We start from the raw sequence: 17009 nt of genomic DNA, 5'->3' as shown, positions 1-17009 counted from the left end.
TCTGTGTCAGAAATGGCACTAAAGGTATACACTGGTCATACTCACTGGTAGCTAGAGAATGAGATCACTGAGGTGTTTCATGGCCTGTTTTAGTATTTTTGTACATTGATTTGGAATGTTATATTGATTTTAAACAGTCAGTTCTCCACTAAACGAAAACCTGAATCCTTTTTAGTTTGCTTTAATGCCAACTACTTGCATAGGTTCAATACTCTTTTAAATTCTGTTGTACCATGATCACTTACACTCAACTAATCCCCCCTCTTACCCCCATCTTTCCCCTCTCCTCATCTAAAACCTATCTCAGCCCTCCACAGCATCCATCTTCTTCTCATTATGTTTTTCTCTCTCTCTTTCCTGTGAAATGCATATTCCTCCAAACTATTTCACTATCTTTTCTCCATTTAAATACCACTGGTCATTGTCACTTAGACAACTGCACACAGTCAATCAGTCTTGTACCTTTACTTAGACATTTATCTCATATTTTTTCATAGTTCAGTACCTAAACACTCCATAATTTCTGCTTATCAACCTCTCAGTCATTGTATATTTGAATATAAAATAAAAATAGTCATTGTATTCCTTGTAAAATAATAGATTTGGTGTGTATTAAAATTGTGATTTAATTCATATACTTGTATATTATATAAAATGTCCTTTGTACTTCAATGTAATATTTTTGTGCATGAATTATAACTGTGGTTTGATATTTGTGTTCATTTTTGTATAACACCTCAAAGTTTCCCAGGGTCTCCACTGCAATGGAGTCTTGTACCCAGTCCGACTTTCCGAAAAATCAAAAGTTGCACATACAGGTTGGGAGGGTGGCCTAATGGTTAAGGTGTTTGCCTTACAAACACAAGGTGCAGGGCTTGAATCTCACAAGGAATAATTGGCTATTCTTACAATGGCTCGCAAGGGCAGTTAGCCTAGTACTAACCTATGAACATAGATATATACACATATCAGGTTCAGGACTATGAGATCAGTGTTATTGGCCATGGAGAACATGCCTGTGCCTGCCCACTTCTGAAACAATGGGACAGAGTGTAAGTAATCACCAAAGACAGGAAATGGGAAGCTTCCTCATCAGCACAGGCATCTTTGTGCCTTTATATCACTCCTGGAATTGTCTACTGCTGTTTGGCATCCATTTTTAGGATCATCTTTCCGTTGCTGTTGTGCTTTTTTTTAGAAGACAGTGGCCTGCATCATGGCCTCTAACTTCTTCTAAGATAACCAGGTGTGAAGAGTAGCCTCATTTTGAGAGTAAAATCCACACATATTTAACAATCAGTTGTGGGCCAAGGGTACTAGCTGCTAGTACAAGGGTCTAGGGAACTACTAAAGTGAATACCGCACAACGTGGCTGGGCTAATATATGCCTTCGGGCAGATAGCCCAGTACCAACCTATGAACCTATGAACCTATGAAGTGGTATTTTTTTAGGTAAAATAATCTCTTTAAATAGTAATTCTTTCACAGGATCTGGCACTCACAGCTGCTAAACCTGTTTGGCTGTCTGCAATAGGCATGCTCCAGGAAACAAATATAGTTTCACAGGAATTTTTTAACCAGTAAAGAATACTATTAAGCCAACTTTATCCGAACACAAGAATTTAAAGGGAAAAAAATCCACACAGGAATATTTATTATTCAAAGAATCACAAAAGAAATAGGGTTGTGGGGGAGCCAGAGTCTATCCCAGCAAGGCAGTGAAACTAATCCTGAGTGGGTTATTAGCCATTTGCAGGACACACACACACACGCACACACACACACACACACACACACACACACACACACACACACACACACACACACACACACACACACACACACACACACACACACACACACACACACACACACACACACACACACACACACACACACACACACACACACACACACACACACGCACACACACACACGCACACACACAAACACACACCCATATGCATGCATATACACACACACACACACACACGCACACACACACACACAGACTCACACACAGCCGTGCATGTGCCTGTACAGTGAAAGTAATCCTGAGAGGGGTATTAACCATTTGCAGGGCACACACATATACACACATGTGCAGTGAAAGTAATCGTGAAATGGAGATTAACCATTTCCAGGGGATTCATATGCACATACATACACACACACACCCATATGCATGCATAAACACACACACACACACACAAACACACACACACACACACACACACACACACACACACACACACACACACACACACACACACACACACACACATACCTATAGGCAATTTAGATGACTGATGTTTCACCTATGGCAATTCTTTGGGATATGTGAGAAAACTTAAGCATCTGGTGAAAATCTACATGGAGACACTGATACTCAACAGTTTATTGGGTAATGCAGAAGGGACTAATGATTGGGTGACAAGAAAATTGGTATTATGCATAGAATATGCTGGAAAAGTCAAGGAACTGCAGGTCATTTAGTGTGATAGCAGAGGTGTGGAAAGTCATAGAGAGAATCATGCATTTCTAGTGAACAAAACGTCCAATTCAGCAAACAACATAAATACCTGAGCTTAAACAGGTGCCATTCAAGCCTGATCCATTCTTTATGTCTGGGCTAAAATGAACTTGAATGTAAAGAAGAAGCAGACATGTCCTACCTCGACTTCATCTATGTTTTTGCCTCCGTCCCACTTTGGTGGCTGTCAGGAACAATGTTGGGTTGAGAGAGTGTGGACCTGAATTATTGGATGGCTGAATGGCTGAACACAGTGCTTACAGTGTCAGTAATTAGGAAACTGAAACAAGCAATCTCTGTGGTATCCCTTAAGTCTCAAACAACCCATTATACATGTATGGTGGGTCCAAAACAAAATAGTGTAAGAAACATGTTTGTGTGAAAGTTTTTCAGTTCCTGTTTGCCTACTTAATCACTGTATATTAAAAAGCAAAAAAAATCACTAAATGGTAGTAGAAGTAGAGAACTTAAAAATGTCCTAAATCTAAAAATAAAAACTTATTTTGAAATATTATTAATATTATACAGAAGTATAGACTTAATTTTGTATAATATTAATATTTCAAAATACGTTTTTTTTTTGGATTTAGGATGTTTTTAAGTTTGCTACTTCTAAACCATTTTCTGATTTTTTTTCTGAATTTTTAGTACATAGTGATTAACTAGACATATTAGAACTGAAAAAACTTGCACACACAGAAGTTTCTTACACTAAGTAGGAAAATGACTAGCTGAGTGCCACTGGGAAAAATCTTGAGTTTAATACTCCCCACTATGTTTGATCTAAGCATATCTTTTAGAATAGATAACAGGACTAACCATTGTAAAGATGACACAAAGATGGATAGAGCAGTGTTGAATGGAGTAAGAGTCTGTGGAAGGATCTGGAAAGGCCAACCAGGTGGGCAATAATGTCACAGTTGAGGGTCATTACAGAATGCAGCATTGCATTTAGGTCACAGCAGCCTTGGTGTCAGGTATCAGCTGGTAGATTGGAGCTGATAACAACAGAACAGGAAAATGATCTGAGGATGTTAATCACTCCTGAAATGAACTGCTACAAACAGAATGACAAAACAGTGGCGGCAGCAAAGAGAATGCTGGAATGTATCAGGGAAATAGACCTCGGAAGCAATGATATAATGCTTCTATTATATAGGGCCCTCATCAGCACACTTTGACCACTATGTACAGCTTTGGAAGCCATACTAAAAAAAGGATTTGAGGTCACTCAAAGGAAATGCAGAGGAAAGCTACCCAGAAATATAGCTAAAGACTAAAACTAGAGCTGTACTTATCTGAAACCAGAAGAGATGAGGGTAGCATGATTTTGTCGCATGGCAAGTAGAGGTTTGTAGGGGGGGTACAGTCATCAATTTGTAGGGACTATCTATGCCCTAGATCTTTGAAAGTACTTATACATGTAGAGGGATGTATATCAATAGAAGAGACCACTGGAATTGGTGATTAAGAGGGAAAGAATCCATAGCAACTTTCAGGAGAACCTGGTACAGGTAAAGAAATGGTAAGGGGGAATTATAATAGAGGAGAGGTAAAATGTTAAGTACATTTAATGGGGCAGAATATAATAGGTATCCTCTCTCCTCTTGACATCAAGCATGCATAATGTAATGTAGTATAATGTTATTAAGTTATTTTGAGATTATTTTTTACTCATTTTCAACATTTTTCAGCTTCACAATTCATAGTTTTGATCTTTGTGTTTCATGTATTCATAGTTATACTCAGAATCATGCCACTATGGTGTCGTAGAGGGATAAAGCTCAGTCTATGACCAAGGCAACCTATGTTTAATTAATGGCTTAGCTGTTTGACAGATTTGGCAGGGAGGATAGGGCATCCCTATTCTGAGAGGAAGCGGGAGTGCTGACATCTCTTTAGTGAAGTTCTAGCAAGGGCTGGGACTCAGGGATGCAAGACATCAGAGAAGGAGTTTGTATAGGTGGCTTAATACATGCCTCTTAGGGCCTGGTGGCAGGGCACACTGTTTTGTCCATCAAGGCCTGCCAGTCATAGTTGGTGGTAAGCACATAGTGGAGGGGCTATAGGGCACTAACAATTCTCCACACCCTCAAATCATGGCAGCACTCATGAAGCTTAGCCCACTTCTCCACTAAGTGAAGAAAAAAAATGTTGAAGTTGAGCTCTCAGACAGAAGGTGGATGGACATATCAGGCAGGAGGAAAACTGAAAATGATGAAAAAAAAGTTATACTCTGAACCATATTAGGTAGTACTGTCAATCTACTGAGACCTCCACTGCATTGGAGGATTAGGCCCCAAAAACAGGTAAGAAAACAGAGATGAAAACCTCTAAAAAGAAAAATTAGAAAAGATGTCAGGGTTTATGCAAGTTAAAGTGGTACTATTACAAGCAGGCAGTGTTCATCCTGGTGGTGATATGTGCAACCCAGTATATTTCTTTTTTTTAATGTAGTACATTTGGGATAGATTCAGAAAACATAACTAGCAGATTGACATTAGCTAGTGCCCAGCTGCTAGGCAACAGCAAATCACAGAATCCAGTTTAAGAAATGTCTCCAAGCAGCACCATCATGATTGGAAGAAACAAGGAATTTGACAAGGCATGCTAAGTTCAGTAGTGGTTTCATGTAGCAACATGAAAATGAACATACTTTTCTATTGCAGCCACGTTACTACAGAAATAAATAAATAAAGAAGAAGAAAACGTGGGTGTCCAAGCAAAGCCGTAGTGGCACAGAACATCTAAATTCAAAATATACTGTATATTGCTTAAACATCATCCTGTATGTTAATATTTTAGTTTATTGTTGAAACATACAAGTGACTAAATACTGCTGATTTCCAGCAATGAATCTGTTATATTTCTAGTGCTGCTGTTTAGCGTAGAAGACTTTTGACTGTCTAGCAGGGTGTTTATACTAACTAACCTGGACAGCTCTGAATCTGAATTTTTGAAAAAGCCCTTTGGTGAAACCCTGTGTCTGCTGAAGGCTTCAGGAGGAGCCATGTGGTGTAATAAAATGTTATTTAGTATTCGTAGTGCTGGTGTAATTCTTTTGAAGCTGTATAAGTGTGCTCCACATATGTCATGCTTTGCATGTTTTGGTTCATTTAGATATATATATATATATATATATATATATATATATATATATATATATATATATATATATATGGGTTCTTTTCAGAAGCTCGAAATACTGAAATCTCAGATTTCAGTATTTCGAGCCCAAGAAGCCGAATCCACATAACAGCGAAAGTTTAGAAGCGCAAAATTCAAAACCTCGAATACCGGAGGTTTTGAATTTCACGCTTCTAAAGTTCCGCTATGGTCATGTATTCAGGTAAGTGTGTGTGTGTGTGTGTGTGTGTGTGTGTGTGTGTGTGTGTGTGTGTGTGTGTGTGTGTGTGTATGTGTGTGTTAAGGGGTTTGGGTAGGGCTGTGGTGTGTGTCAGTGTGTTTTGTTGCTGTGATGTGTGTGTGTGTGCGAAGAGAAAGTAGCTTGTGTGGTGGTGTTTTGTGTGTGTTTGTATGTAGTGTGACCTCAGAGTGAGCATATTTAAGTAGGGTGGGTGTGGGGGGCACAACCCCCCACATGGGGGTGCAGGGGGGTTTGCCGTCTTCTTTCATGTAGTAGATTGATTGTGTGTGTTTGTGTGGTGGATGGTGTATGTGTGTAGTAAAACTGCGAAATTGAAAACTTCCGGTATTCAAGGTTTTGAATTTCGCGGTTTTTAGTTTTCATTGTTTTGTGGATTCCACTTTTGGGCTCGAGATACTGAAATTCGAGATTTCAGTATTTCGAGCTTCTGAAGTGAATCCATATATATATATATATATATATATATATATATATATATATATACACACACACACACACACACACACACAGACACGCACACATGCATTGAAAAAGTGCATTTTGAATGAAACCTGGTCTATAGTTTATCCTGCATGATGGTTGGTCACAAATAAACAGCTGTTTTTCTTGCTTTTATTTTTTCCAGAGTTTGTATATTCCTAAATGTGCACCTTCATCTGCTTTCACTCCATGCACCAGCTTTGGACTCTCCCTTTCTCTTTATCTATATATATATATATATATATATATATATATATGTATATAAAGAAATAGCTGCAGACACACACACAGATACCTGGGCAGTTTAGTATGACAGTGAATGAGCATGCTTTTGGAGGTGGGAGAACAAACTGGAGTGCTCAGTAAATACATGCACACAGGAGAACATGCTCATGTCCAACCCTTTCTTCCAGTTCCCAGTTTTCCTAGGATTTCCCATTTTACAGGTTAAATACTCTAACTGCCCCGGTATTCTGATTTACAATCTGCAATTCCCAATTTTACACCACCTTGTTATAATTTCTCAGTGGCATCCTTTAACTCATATTTCATGTATTCAGACAACTAGAGTAACACACAATGTTAAATTCAGTAAACAGGAAAAGTGCCTACAGTGACTGCCAGCAGCTACCCTAGATGTCACAGCTCTTATGAGGTTTTTGTAAAATGTGCAATCTCATTCAGATCTGACCTTATCTGCTTGTTCTCCCTCAAGTCCATAGTCTGCCTAAAGGCAGATGATACTATATCTTTCTTTTTTTCCTTTTAGAAGGTTAATGACAGCATTACATATTGCTGGCTACTGTAGATATTTGGTTTTGACACTTTATGAGTAGAGCGCAGATTAAAGACTGTCAGATTACAGTCTATTACCTTTTTCGGCAGTGTTGTTGTGAGCTAGGAAATAAGTTACAGTATCAGTCCGAGATAGAGAGTTGACTGCATTTTCTTCTTGATGTCAAGTCACTTGAGTGAACTCAGAACCAAGTTCTCTGCAGTTTTGGTTACAGCTGCTGTCTTGTGTGAAAGAGACCTCCAGCAGTAGCGTGGACAGTTTGCCTAGTGAAAAGTGAGTGTGCAGACAGATACACTAGTAACTTTTGTTTTACTTTTGAGAAGAGGAGAAAGGTAATCTGTAAATGTACAGGTATGAGAAAGTTGGTTCAGGACTGAGGAACCTTTTGCTTATTATAATAATGAAGGTCATTGAGACAGCAAGGTACACTGAGTAGCATTCAGTTATATTGTAATTTCTTATGAGGAAAACAAGTCATGATTAGCACTTCTGACTCATTTCTAGTGATATAAATATAGACAAGAATTGTTTTAATACTGTTGATTAAAAAATAATAATTGCCCATAAAGCCTGTACATGCATTTGTGGAGTGATGTATTCATGGCTGAATGAACAAAAGTGACTCAAACTGTCTGCTCAACATGCAAACAGATAAATGAACCTGTGACCAGAGATCTAAGACAAGTTAGAATTGATTCAACATTTATTACTGACATTGACAATATTTAATGTATCTGTACAATTTGCATGCATCATTATAAATGTGGCAGGTAAACCTTGCTAGAAATGTACCTTTGACATAATTGGTGATGGGAACCTGAGAACCTTTCTTGCAGTATTTGATGCATTTGGGAGAGGAAGGAAATCAAGGAAATTTTACATGGGGATGGTGTTTAAGTTCCTATTAAAGGACTATAGGATTACGGAAAGGGAATGTTAGGATCTTGTTTTGTTACAAGTAGCTGAGTTAGTATTGTTTTGTATTGTTAATGCTAGTTGCTGAGTTTCTGTTGCAGTGCAGTGTTTTAAGTGTTCATATTTAGTTTTTTTGTTTGTTTTTGAGGTGATTACACTCTGGATACATTTTGCTTAGGTCTCTATGTTTAATCAGTGAAGTGCTCAAATACATTGTGGGGATTAGTCCTCATCCATTAATATGCATCATTTGCAACAACTGGGTTCCCTGAATTTGGACAGATATTTCTTACTCTCTCCCCATCAGGGGGATGAGAGGTATACACCCTTCTGACACACAGTGACCAAAAGTCAGGCCTGAACCTTGGAACATGGAGGCAGAGATCTTGCTGCTGAAACACAAAGCTGTCCTGTTTCCACAGAAATAAGGTACCACATTCCTTTGTGAACCAAAACTGGACTATGTAATTCAGTCTGTTATACCTAACAGTGAGTTTTCATTGTACACTATCTTTAGTCAGTGTGCTGTGCTTTGGGACAATTTCCAAAAATGCTTGAAAATGTCACCTTTTTCACTTGAAATTGAAACCTGAATGTCCCACTATGTTTCTCTTGCAAAGTATTAACTGTGTTAAACTTAACTAGCAGCTTATGATACAGCTTTTTTTTCTTTCAAAAATCCAAATTGGGGCCGAGCTTGGGAGGAGCTCAAAAAAAAAAAAAAAAAAAAAACTGGCATTCCTACAAAACTTACCATATACTTAGCATGCTAAATATAAAGTGAGAATAGTTGCTCTTTGCTATGAAACAAGTAATTAAATGAATGTTTTTAAAGCTTAGCTTGCTGATTTCTGTTTTATTTCTTCTTGCTTTGCAGTGGGAAGAGGTGAGTGGTTATGATGAGAACCTCAACACAATTCGCACTTATCAGGTCTGCAATGTGTTTGAGCCAAATCAGAACAACTGGCTTCTCACCACCTTCATCAACAGGCGAGGGGCCAAACGCATTTATGTTGAAATGCGCTTCACAGTTCGTGACTGCAGCAGCCTTCCCAATGTCCCTGGTTCATGCAAAGAGACGTTCAACCTTTATTACTATGAGACAGATTCTGTTATAGCCACTACCAAAGGGACAGCGTTTTGGACTGAGGCCCCCTATCTGAAAGTAGACACAATAGCAGCAGATGAGAGTTTTTCACAGGTAGATTTTGGTGGAAGGCTCATGAAGGTTAACACAGAGATTCGAAGCTTCGGTCCACTCAGTAAGAATGGTTTTTACTTGGCCTTCCAAGACTATGGTGCCTGCATGTCTCTGTTGTCAGTAAGGGTCTTTTATAAAAAGTGCCCAAGTGTTATTCAGAATTATGCCATGTTTCCTGAAACTATGACTGGTGCAGAGAGCACATCCTTGGTGACTGCAGTTGGTATGTGTATACCAAACGCTGAGGAGCTGGATACACCAATTAAGCTGTATTGCAATGGTGATGGAGAGTGGATGGTTCCCATTGGCAAGTGTACCTGCAAGACAGGTTTTGAACCAGAGGATGGAGGTGCATGCAAAGGTAAGCTTGACAGTATTTGCCTGTATCCTAGTTATTGTGGTGTTATTGGGTGGAAATACAGGTAAGTAGATCACTTTCAGTATAACAGGATACAGAATGAATTGTAAACAAATATGAGCTCTGACGCGTTGTTTGCCATGGTGTTGTGCCTCTCAAGGCTGTTAGCTGTTGCTACTTGTGATTGTTTGTCAAGGCTTATTCCTTGGCAGAGGAAGCACATTAAGTCCAATTGCTTTTTTCAGCATCACACTGAAAAGAAAAGCAAGTGTTATTACGGAAGTGTTAGCGAAAAATAAGAATCACTGTAGTAAGATTGCTTTTATAAGGGACTATCATCTTATTTAAAACTATAGCTTCTTTCTACAAATGAACAGTCACAGGTGGCAAAAAGTTATATGTCTGAGAGTTTGCAGCTGACTGCCCACAATACTGTGTGATTTTCCTGTTCTTACTCACATTAAAGTGAACTGTGATCAGTAAAACCAGCGCACCTGTTTGTAGCAGTTTTCATAATTTTTTTAATTTATAAAAACTAAGCATCACAAATTATTTTGTTATGAAAAACATTACCTAGAGCAATCTATAACAGTTTTAAAGGTCTATAAAAAGTAATACACATCAAGTAAAACAAGGTTGATTTCCCAGGTTTCTGTCAGAGTAAATAATCTTTTACCAAATATAGCAAGTGGCCCCAAAAAAGGAAATTACCATAACGATTTTGTTTTCTTTCAGATTTTTAGAATCTTTAATTATTATTTTTTTCACTATCTTCCATTTCAGTAAAAGCAGACCCAAGTTACAGGAAATGTTATTTGAGACAGTGGTGGACAGATAGTGTCTCCGTGAGAATCTATGCACATTTGTTTGTAGCTGGTGTATTTCTTTTGGAATGCTAGCACAATAATTTTTCCCAATGTTGTCATACAGAGGTACCCACTGTAGAATATTCTTTAAATTATCTGGACGTCAGATTACCAACATCTTTATTAGGAAACTTTATACCAGGTGATGGTGCTTGAGCATATATGAATACTGCTGGCTGGTATGCCCTGCAACATTTTCCTTTTGGTATGGAAACACCTAATGGTTGGTGGACTTATTGTAGAAATAATGTCCTGAATGGGTTAGGGTTACAACCTGTCCCACTTTGCGAGGGACAGTCCCTCTTTGGGCAGTTGTGTCCTGACAAAAAGATGTAAAAATGGCAAATGTCCTGAGATTGTAGGACAAAATTATTTCCTATATTTTATGTAATAGTTGCATAAAACAGTTAAAAATACCTAAATGTTACAAGAAACAGAATAAGCAACTAAAATGCTACAAGAATAAGCTTTTATTTAGGCAAAATAGCTAAGTTCTATCCTTTGTACCAACCGTGGGTATGTGTCGGCCTGTAAAATCTGATGTTTGTACTGAAAATGTCCCACTTTGGCCATTTGAAAAGGTGGCAACCCTAGAATGGGTCAGAACTATGGTGAGATTTATCTGTAATCTGGCAGGTTTGATCCTGAAGGAAAAGCTTCAGGGTCAAACACTTGGACCAGGACACTATGCAGTTGTGTTTTTTATGGTTTGCACAGTCACCTAGTGTGCATAGCTTCATGCTGCCATGCAGTCATGTCACAAGTGCAGCAGCCATTTTTGACTGAGTGATGCAAAATGCCTGGTGCTCAAGATGAAACTATAAATATTTAAATACTAATCCAACTTTTTTTAAAAAACTGTTTGGATTATATAAGAGGTCATGGGGAAATGTATCTTGATGAGATTCGGAAAACGTCAGTCATATTTCAGCAATTACATATCTTTGAAATGAAACATGTACGGTATTAAATTTAAGATGGCTACTTGTGTTGCATTGTTTTACCATACTGATAATGTTTGAAGACTTTCCTAGTTTAGTGAGTTGTATCTTTATTTTACATATTTTTATCAATTTGTTCTGCCTCCAATTTCACGTGTCTGTCTAAGTTAAACTGAGGTGCCTTGAGGTCAGTTTTGTATTGCCATCATGCTGTTAGGTTAGTTTGAAATTTGCAGCAGTTTTTTTTCAAATGGTTGTGTTTTTAACATTTCATATTTCACAAACATTAAGCTCTTCCTTGTCACATGGGACTATAAGTTTTATTGTTGGAAACTGGTACCTGTCAGGATTTGCTACCTTGTCCACTGTGTCTGGCACTTAAAGTATTCAGCATTTCAGCAAGTAATGCTCTGTAACAAACACAACTTGCCACCCTTTAAGAAATAACCTTCAGTCTAAAACATCTTTTAATTCCTTACATACCCATGAAACCACCCTGCTACACACAGACCCACATTTACTAGCAACAGATGAACTATATTTTTCCTAAAATAACCCCTGCTAGCTGGACACTGTAATCATTCATTATTTCATCCACTTCAGAAAGTATCTCAGAGAAAATGTAATATAAACTAATAAATGCATTTGCTACCAAGGTCATGGTTAGACATCTGTACCAGTTAATCAGCTTACAATTGTTAATATACTTTGCATAATGTTTTCAAATGGTTATTTCATATTTCTTTATTTGGTAACTTGCTATCTTTGCTAATATGTACACTCACTTTTAAGTAAACATATTTTTACTGCAGCATAATTTTATATGTATTGAAGTTGTAATTAACCTGCAGTGCTGTTGAGTCTACATTCTTACTATAGTTGACACTTTGCAGCATTTGTCCTCACCACTGCATGATATAATTTACTTTTGAATAATTTTGTCTGCCTGCTGGCCCTGTGTCTTGAATTAAAAGGGTTCTTAGATCATTACAGCTGTCCATTTAACAAACATAAATAAATTAACAATGAGATATCCCTACTGGAAGGCTGATTGGCATTGCATGATTTTCATTAACTTTCATGGTCTGTTTCAAACTCTTGTTCTCTGGAATTTGTTCATGTGGCCTAAATTGTCCATAAGCTAAATAACAAGATCTTAGGAGTCAGATAAAACAGTAATATAACTTTTGTGAACACTGTTTTGCTTGTCCTTAGGATTCATTGTTGCTTCTGAATTTGATGTTGGTAAATTATATTTTGATAAGCATATTCTTTTAAACATTGTGTTGTTGTAAAAGGAACCGCAATGCAATCAGAGATAAATATATAACCACATATGTTTCAATCTCACAAAACTCATGATTTTGCATCTATTCATTCTTAAACAAAACTACTGGGAGCTACTGAGAATGAAAAAAAAGAACAAAACTGAACCATAGAAATAGAAAACTGAAACATGAATAATATGCAAATCATGCAATCCACAGAAAAAAGTCAACCAGCATTTTTGCAAGGGTGCTCTGTCCTCCAGCACCCCCTATACCTACTACTTTGCCCACATTGTACTAACGCATTAGCTGCTTAACCATGGGCAATTCAGCAGCTCCAAGAAGTATCCTACTTGCTAACAGCGCAGTTCTTTTTTAACTTAAGTGACAGCCTGCATGTTGAAGCATAAGTACTTTCATTCTACTGGCTTTTGTTTACGCAACTTCAAGTGATGTAGATGTAGTCAAAGTGGTTCCATAGAAATAATGTTGTCTGAACATGAAGGGTTCGTACTTCTCAAATGTCCAGATTTTTGCCTCTTATGTTTCATCGGTTCCTCATACAGTTTGTGGTTTTCTGGAAAATCACCAAGGACTGAAGTCACTAAATAATTACAAACATTTGAGTTATAGACTTCATATCTTTCAGAAAAAGCATGCTAACATACATTCTGTTATTCTAACAACTTTATGCGTTTATAAAAGCAATATTTAACATTAGTCCCTGTTTTGGGGCCTTTGTCCCCCAATTATTTTAGGTTTTGTCCAGATTTCTTTTTCCAAGAGATGTAGAAAGATAACAAAGCCTATCTGCAAGTCATTTATGATCAACACTCTGATGTATAATTGGTTTTGTTTTGTAGTTAAAAACTGAGATTGTAGCATCTTTCCCTTTGTTAAGATAAAATTATGTTTGAATTAATGAGCTGTGTGAAATATCTAAAATAATTCACTAGATTTTTTAACAATACAGTAATCTTGAAATGTGTATATTTAATTAACAGACTGTGTTGAATATTTTAAAGAATTGACATTTTTACGATATAGCAAAATTATAATTTGTATATTTATTTCACAGATTGTGTGAGATATCTCAAAGAGTGTATTTCTTTATATACAATCTCAGAGTTCGTATATTTAACAAACTGTGTGGGTTACATTTTTATAGTGAAACAATGAATTTGAAAGTTGTAGTTTCACTGACACTTGTGTGTTTTAATCACTAGTACATCATACTTTAGACTAGTCATGATGTTCATTAGATAAAACTGATAAAGGAAAACCAAGTGAAAACAGTCATAGACAAACTTATAAAATAAATATGTTTTGAGGGATGCCATAAATGTGCAGACTTCTTTTCTACTAGGAGAATTATTTGCACACCCTTTTCTAAAAACAAATCTTTTATTGTCAGAAAGAAGAGCTAGATTTAAGAATATTCAGAGCACAGGGACATCAGACAGAGACAGACACAACTCTACTTAGAGACCATTTAAGTACATTTGGCAGTCTGCTTCCCCACCATCCCTAGCCTCCACACTACTCTTTCAGCACCTGTGCAAAGCCCTGTTTAACTTCTCAATAAATTCCTGTTCTGGCATCCATTCTAGTAGTCCATTCCATGGGTCAATATTCCTCTCTGAAATAAGAACCTTCACAGATGCAGGGAGCAGCTGGTCCTTACAGTGTACTTCTTATCTCTCATCCTCCTTCCATTCACTCACCTCAGAATGGTTACTTCAGGTCTTCTACAAAGGATCTTGTGCACATGGCTTGATGTTCATCGTGTTACCCTGCTCCAGTCATCACACTTGGGTTATCCTGTCATCAGGCAGTCCTGGAGTTGGCCCGAATTCCAAAGTCTTGGTCCGGCGTCGGTTGCTGTCGCTTCTTCCCTGACGTCAGTGCGCCAGGGGTATATAAGAGGCATCCGACACCATTTTCTTCAGTCTTTCTTGCTGCGCGGTGCCCAAAGCAGAAGCAGTTCGCAAGTACCGGTCGGCCGACACCTGAGATTTTCGAATCGAATTTCAGTCCGAAGTCTTCAAAGTTAAGTACCCCATTGGGGAACCTTTTCTTGCCTCAGTCCGATGTCAGAAAAAGTTAACAATTGCATTTCTTGTGGGAAGCAAATACCTCATAAGGACTTCCATTCTTATTGTATACCCTGCCTAGGCCCAGACAATGATGTCACTGGTTGTCGGTTTTGTGCTAGGTTCAATAAGCGAACTATAAAGCGACGCTTTGATTTCGCACGACACTACTTCGGTAGGAAATTTAATTACACTATGCCGTCAGAGCAACCAACTACAGGCGTGCATAAAAAACGCAAAGGTAAAGACAGGCAGCCTAGATCCAAGCCAGACTCCGAGGCCTCAGCTGGGCTGGTCGCCGGTTCTCCGGTTTTCAGTGAGGTACCTACGCAGCCCCTGGCGTCCGCAGAATTGCAACCCCAGACCACTTTGGATTTTCAAGCAGAGAGTTCTAGGCTGATGCAGCCATTTTCTTTAGGCCCTACCGACAACATTGCAGAAGGAGAAGCCGGTGCTGTGGAAACACCTTTGGTTACAGAAGGTGTCTTCCGACCAACTACTCTTACCATAAAATCTTATGCTAAGCTTAAGACTCCTCTAAAACCAAAAAAGACTGCACATCAGTCTACAGTTCTAGGCCCCCTGCCTAAGAAACAGATGCTTAAAATGTCTGAAGATTTGATTTCTTTAATCAGGGGTTCCCAACCCCTCCCCAGACAAAAGGCCTAGACAAGAGGAGGATCAAGTGGCTATTTCCCCAGGCTCCTCTGAGGAACAGGATTACTCCTTTCCCCCTTATGAAGATTCTGATGCTGAAGATTCCATTCCCTCAGCTTCTCCCCCTGAAGACTATTCCTTTGAGGAAACCTTACATACCATGAGGGAACATTTCCACTGGGAAGGTCAGGACTACTCTGATTCAAAGAAAAGGCTCCAAGAGTTTCTTTTACTCCCCCAGCACAGACCACTTGCTATCCCTCCAGTTTTAGACATTGTGGATGATGTTTACTTAGAATCTAGTCTCAATCCAGATTCTCTTCCTCCTGCTCCAGCCAAACCAGACAGATATTATAGAGTGCCTGACTCACACAAATTCCTTTACAAAAGCCCTGTTGCTGACCCAGAGACAATCTCCCAGGATCCCAAAGGGGCTAGGGCTTCTATGGCTAAAAATCCTGTACCCTCTGAAAGGGACTCCAGAGCACTGGATAGGTGGGGCAAGAAGGTTTACACCTCAGCTACTCTAGCTATGAGATCACTAAATTGTCAATTTCACATGCTGAAATACCAGCAATTCCTAATGTCTTAAATAAAACAAAAGATGAGCACACACCACAACAGTCTGAATTCAAGGAAATGCAGGATCTGTTGAATGCAGCTGAACAGGTGGGCAAACATACGTTGCAATGTGGATTTGATTCCTTGGAAGCTTCCTGTAGAGCAGCTGTTACTGGGTCTGTTATACAAAGGCATGCTTGGTTAAAGGAACAAACTCTGCCTGATCATGTTACATCAAAGTTACTAGATGCACCCTTAGAGCAGGATGTCTTATTTGGAGTTAAAGCAGAAGAGGTTTTAAAGAAAATGGAGGATAAGGCAAAATCTATGCAGACGGTCAAAGATTTCTTACAAGTACAACCCCCATGCTTCAGCAGAAATTGGCCAACAAAAAATTGGTCTTTTCCAGCTTCTGACAGACCACAGAGGGGTAAATACAGACGCCCAAGGGGCAGAGGTCAAGCACAAATCCCTTACAAACCTCGCCAATGGGGCTCTGCAACACAGAAGGGAGGAGAGTCCCAAACTACTAGAAGACAAACACAATGACTTAAACCTCAAACTGCCAAGCAAAGCTCTCTTGGCAGCTCCCTTGGGAGGAAAATTAGCTCTTTTTGCAGACAACTGGTGCATCATCACAAAGGACAAATGGGTCCTAGACATTATCTCACAAGGATACAGATTCCATTTCCACACCTTGCCAATGATAAAAGGAATGCCAAACCTGCCACAAAATCAGTGGGCAGAGGCACAAAAACAAATTACAGCTCTCATGGACATGAGAGCCATTCAACTGGTACCTACACAGGAGCAAGGCCAAGGATTTTACTCAAGGCTCTTTCTAGTCCCCAGAAAGGACAATGCTTGGAGACCTATTCTGGACCTTTCGATTCTAAACACCTACTCGCAAGTACCCAAATTCAAGATGCTAGCACTACAGCAGCTTCTTCCC

General features: G+C 38.7%; 1 protein-coding gene across 2 annotated transcripts in view; it reads left to right on the top strand.

Moving 5' to 3' along the window:
- EPHB1 (EPH receptor B1) overlaps positions 1-17009 on the top strand; it is a 1597777-nt gene that overhangs the window by 558645 nt on the left and 1022123 nt on the right. For both annotated transcript variants that reach the window (XM_044070446.1, XM_044070447.1), the window contains exon 3: positions 8990-9674. In XM_044070446.1, coding sequence (XP_043926381.1) covers positions 8990-9674 — 685 coding nt within the window. The remainder of the gene's footprint in view (positions 1-8989; positions 9675-17009) is intronic.

The sequence above is a fragment of the Protopterus annectens genome, chromosome 4.part1, assembly GCF_019279795.1.
Source record: "Protopterus annectens isolate FY-2018-M chromosome 4.part1, PAN1.0, whole genome shotgun sequence".
Lineage (NCBI taxonomy): Eukaryota > Metazoa > Chordata > Ceratodontiformes > Protopteridae > Protopterus > Protopterus annectens.
Note: the sequence above shows the minus strand (reverse complement) of the source record. Positions and strands in the feature narration are given on the sequence as shown.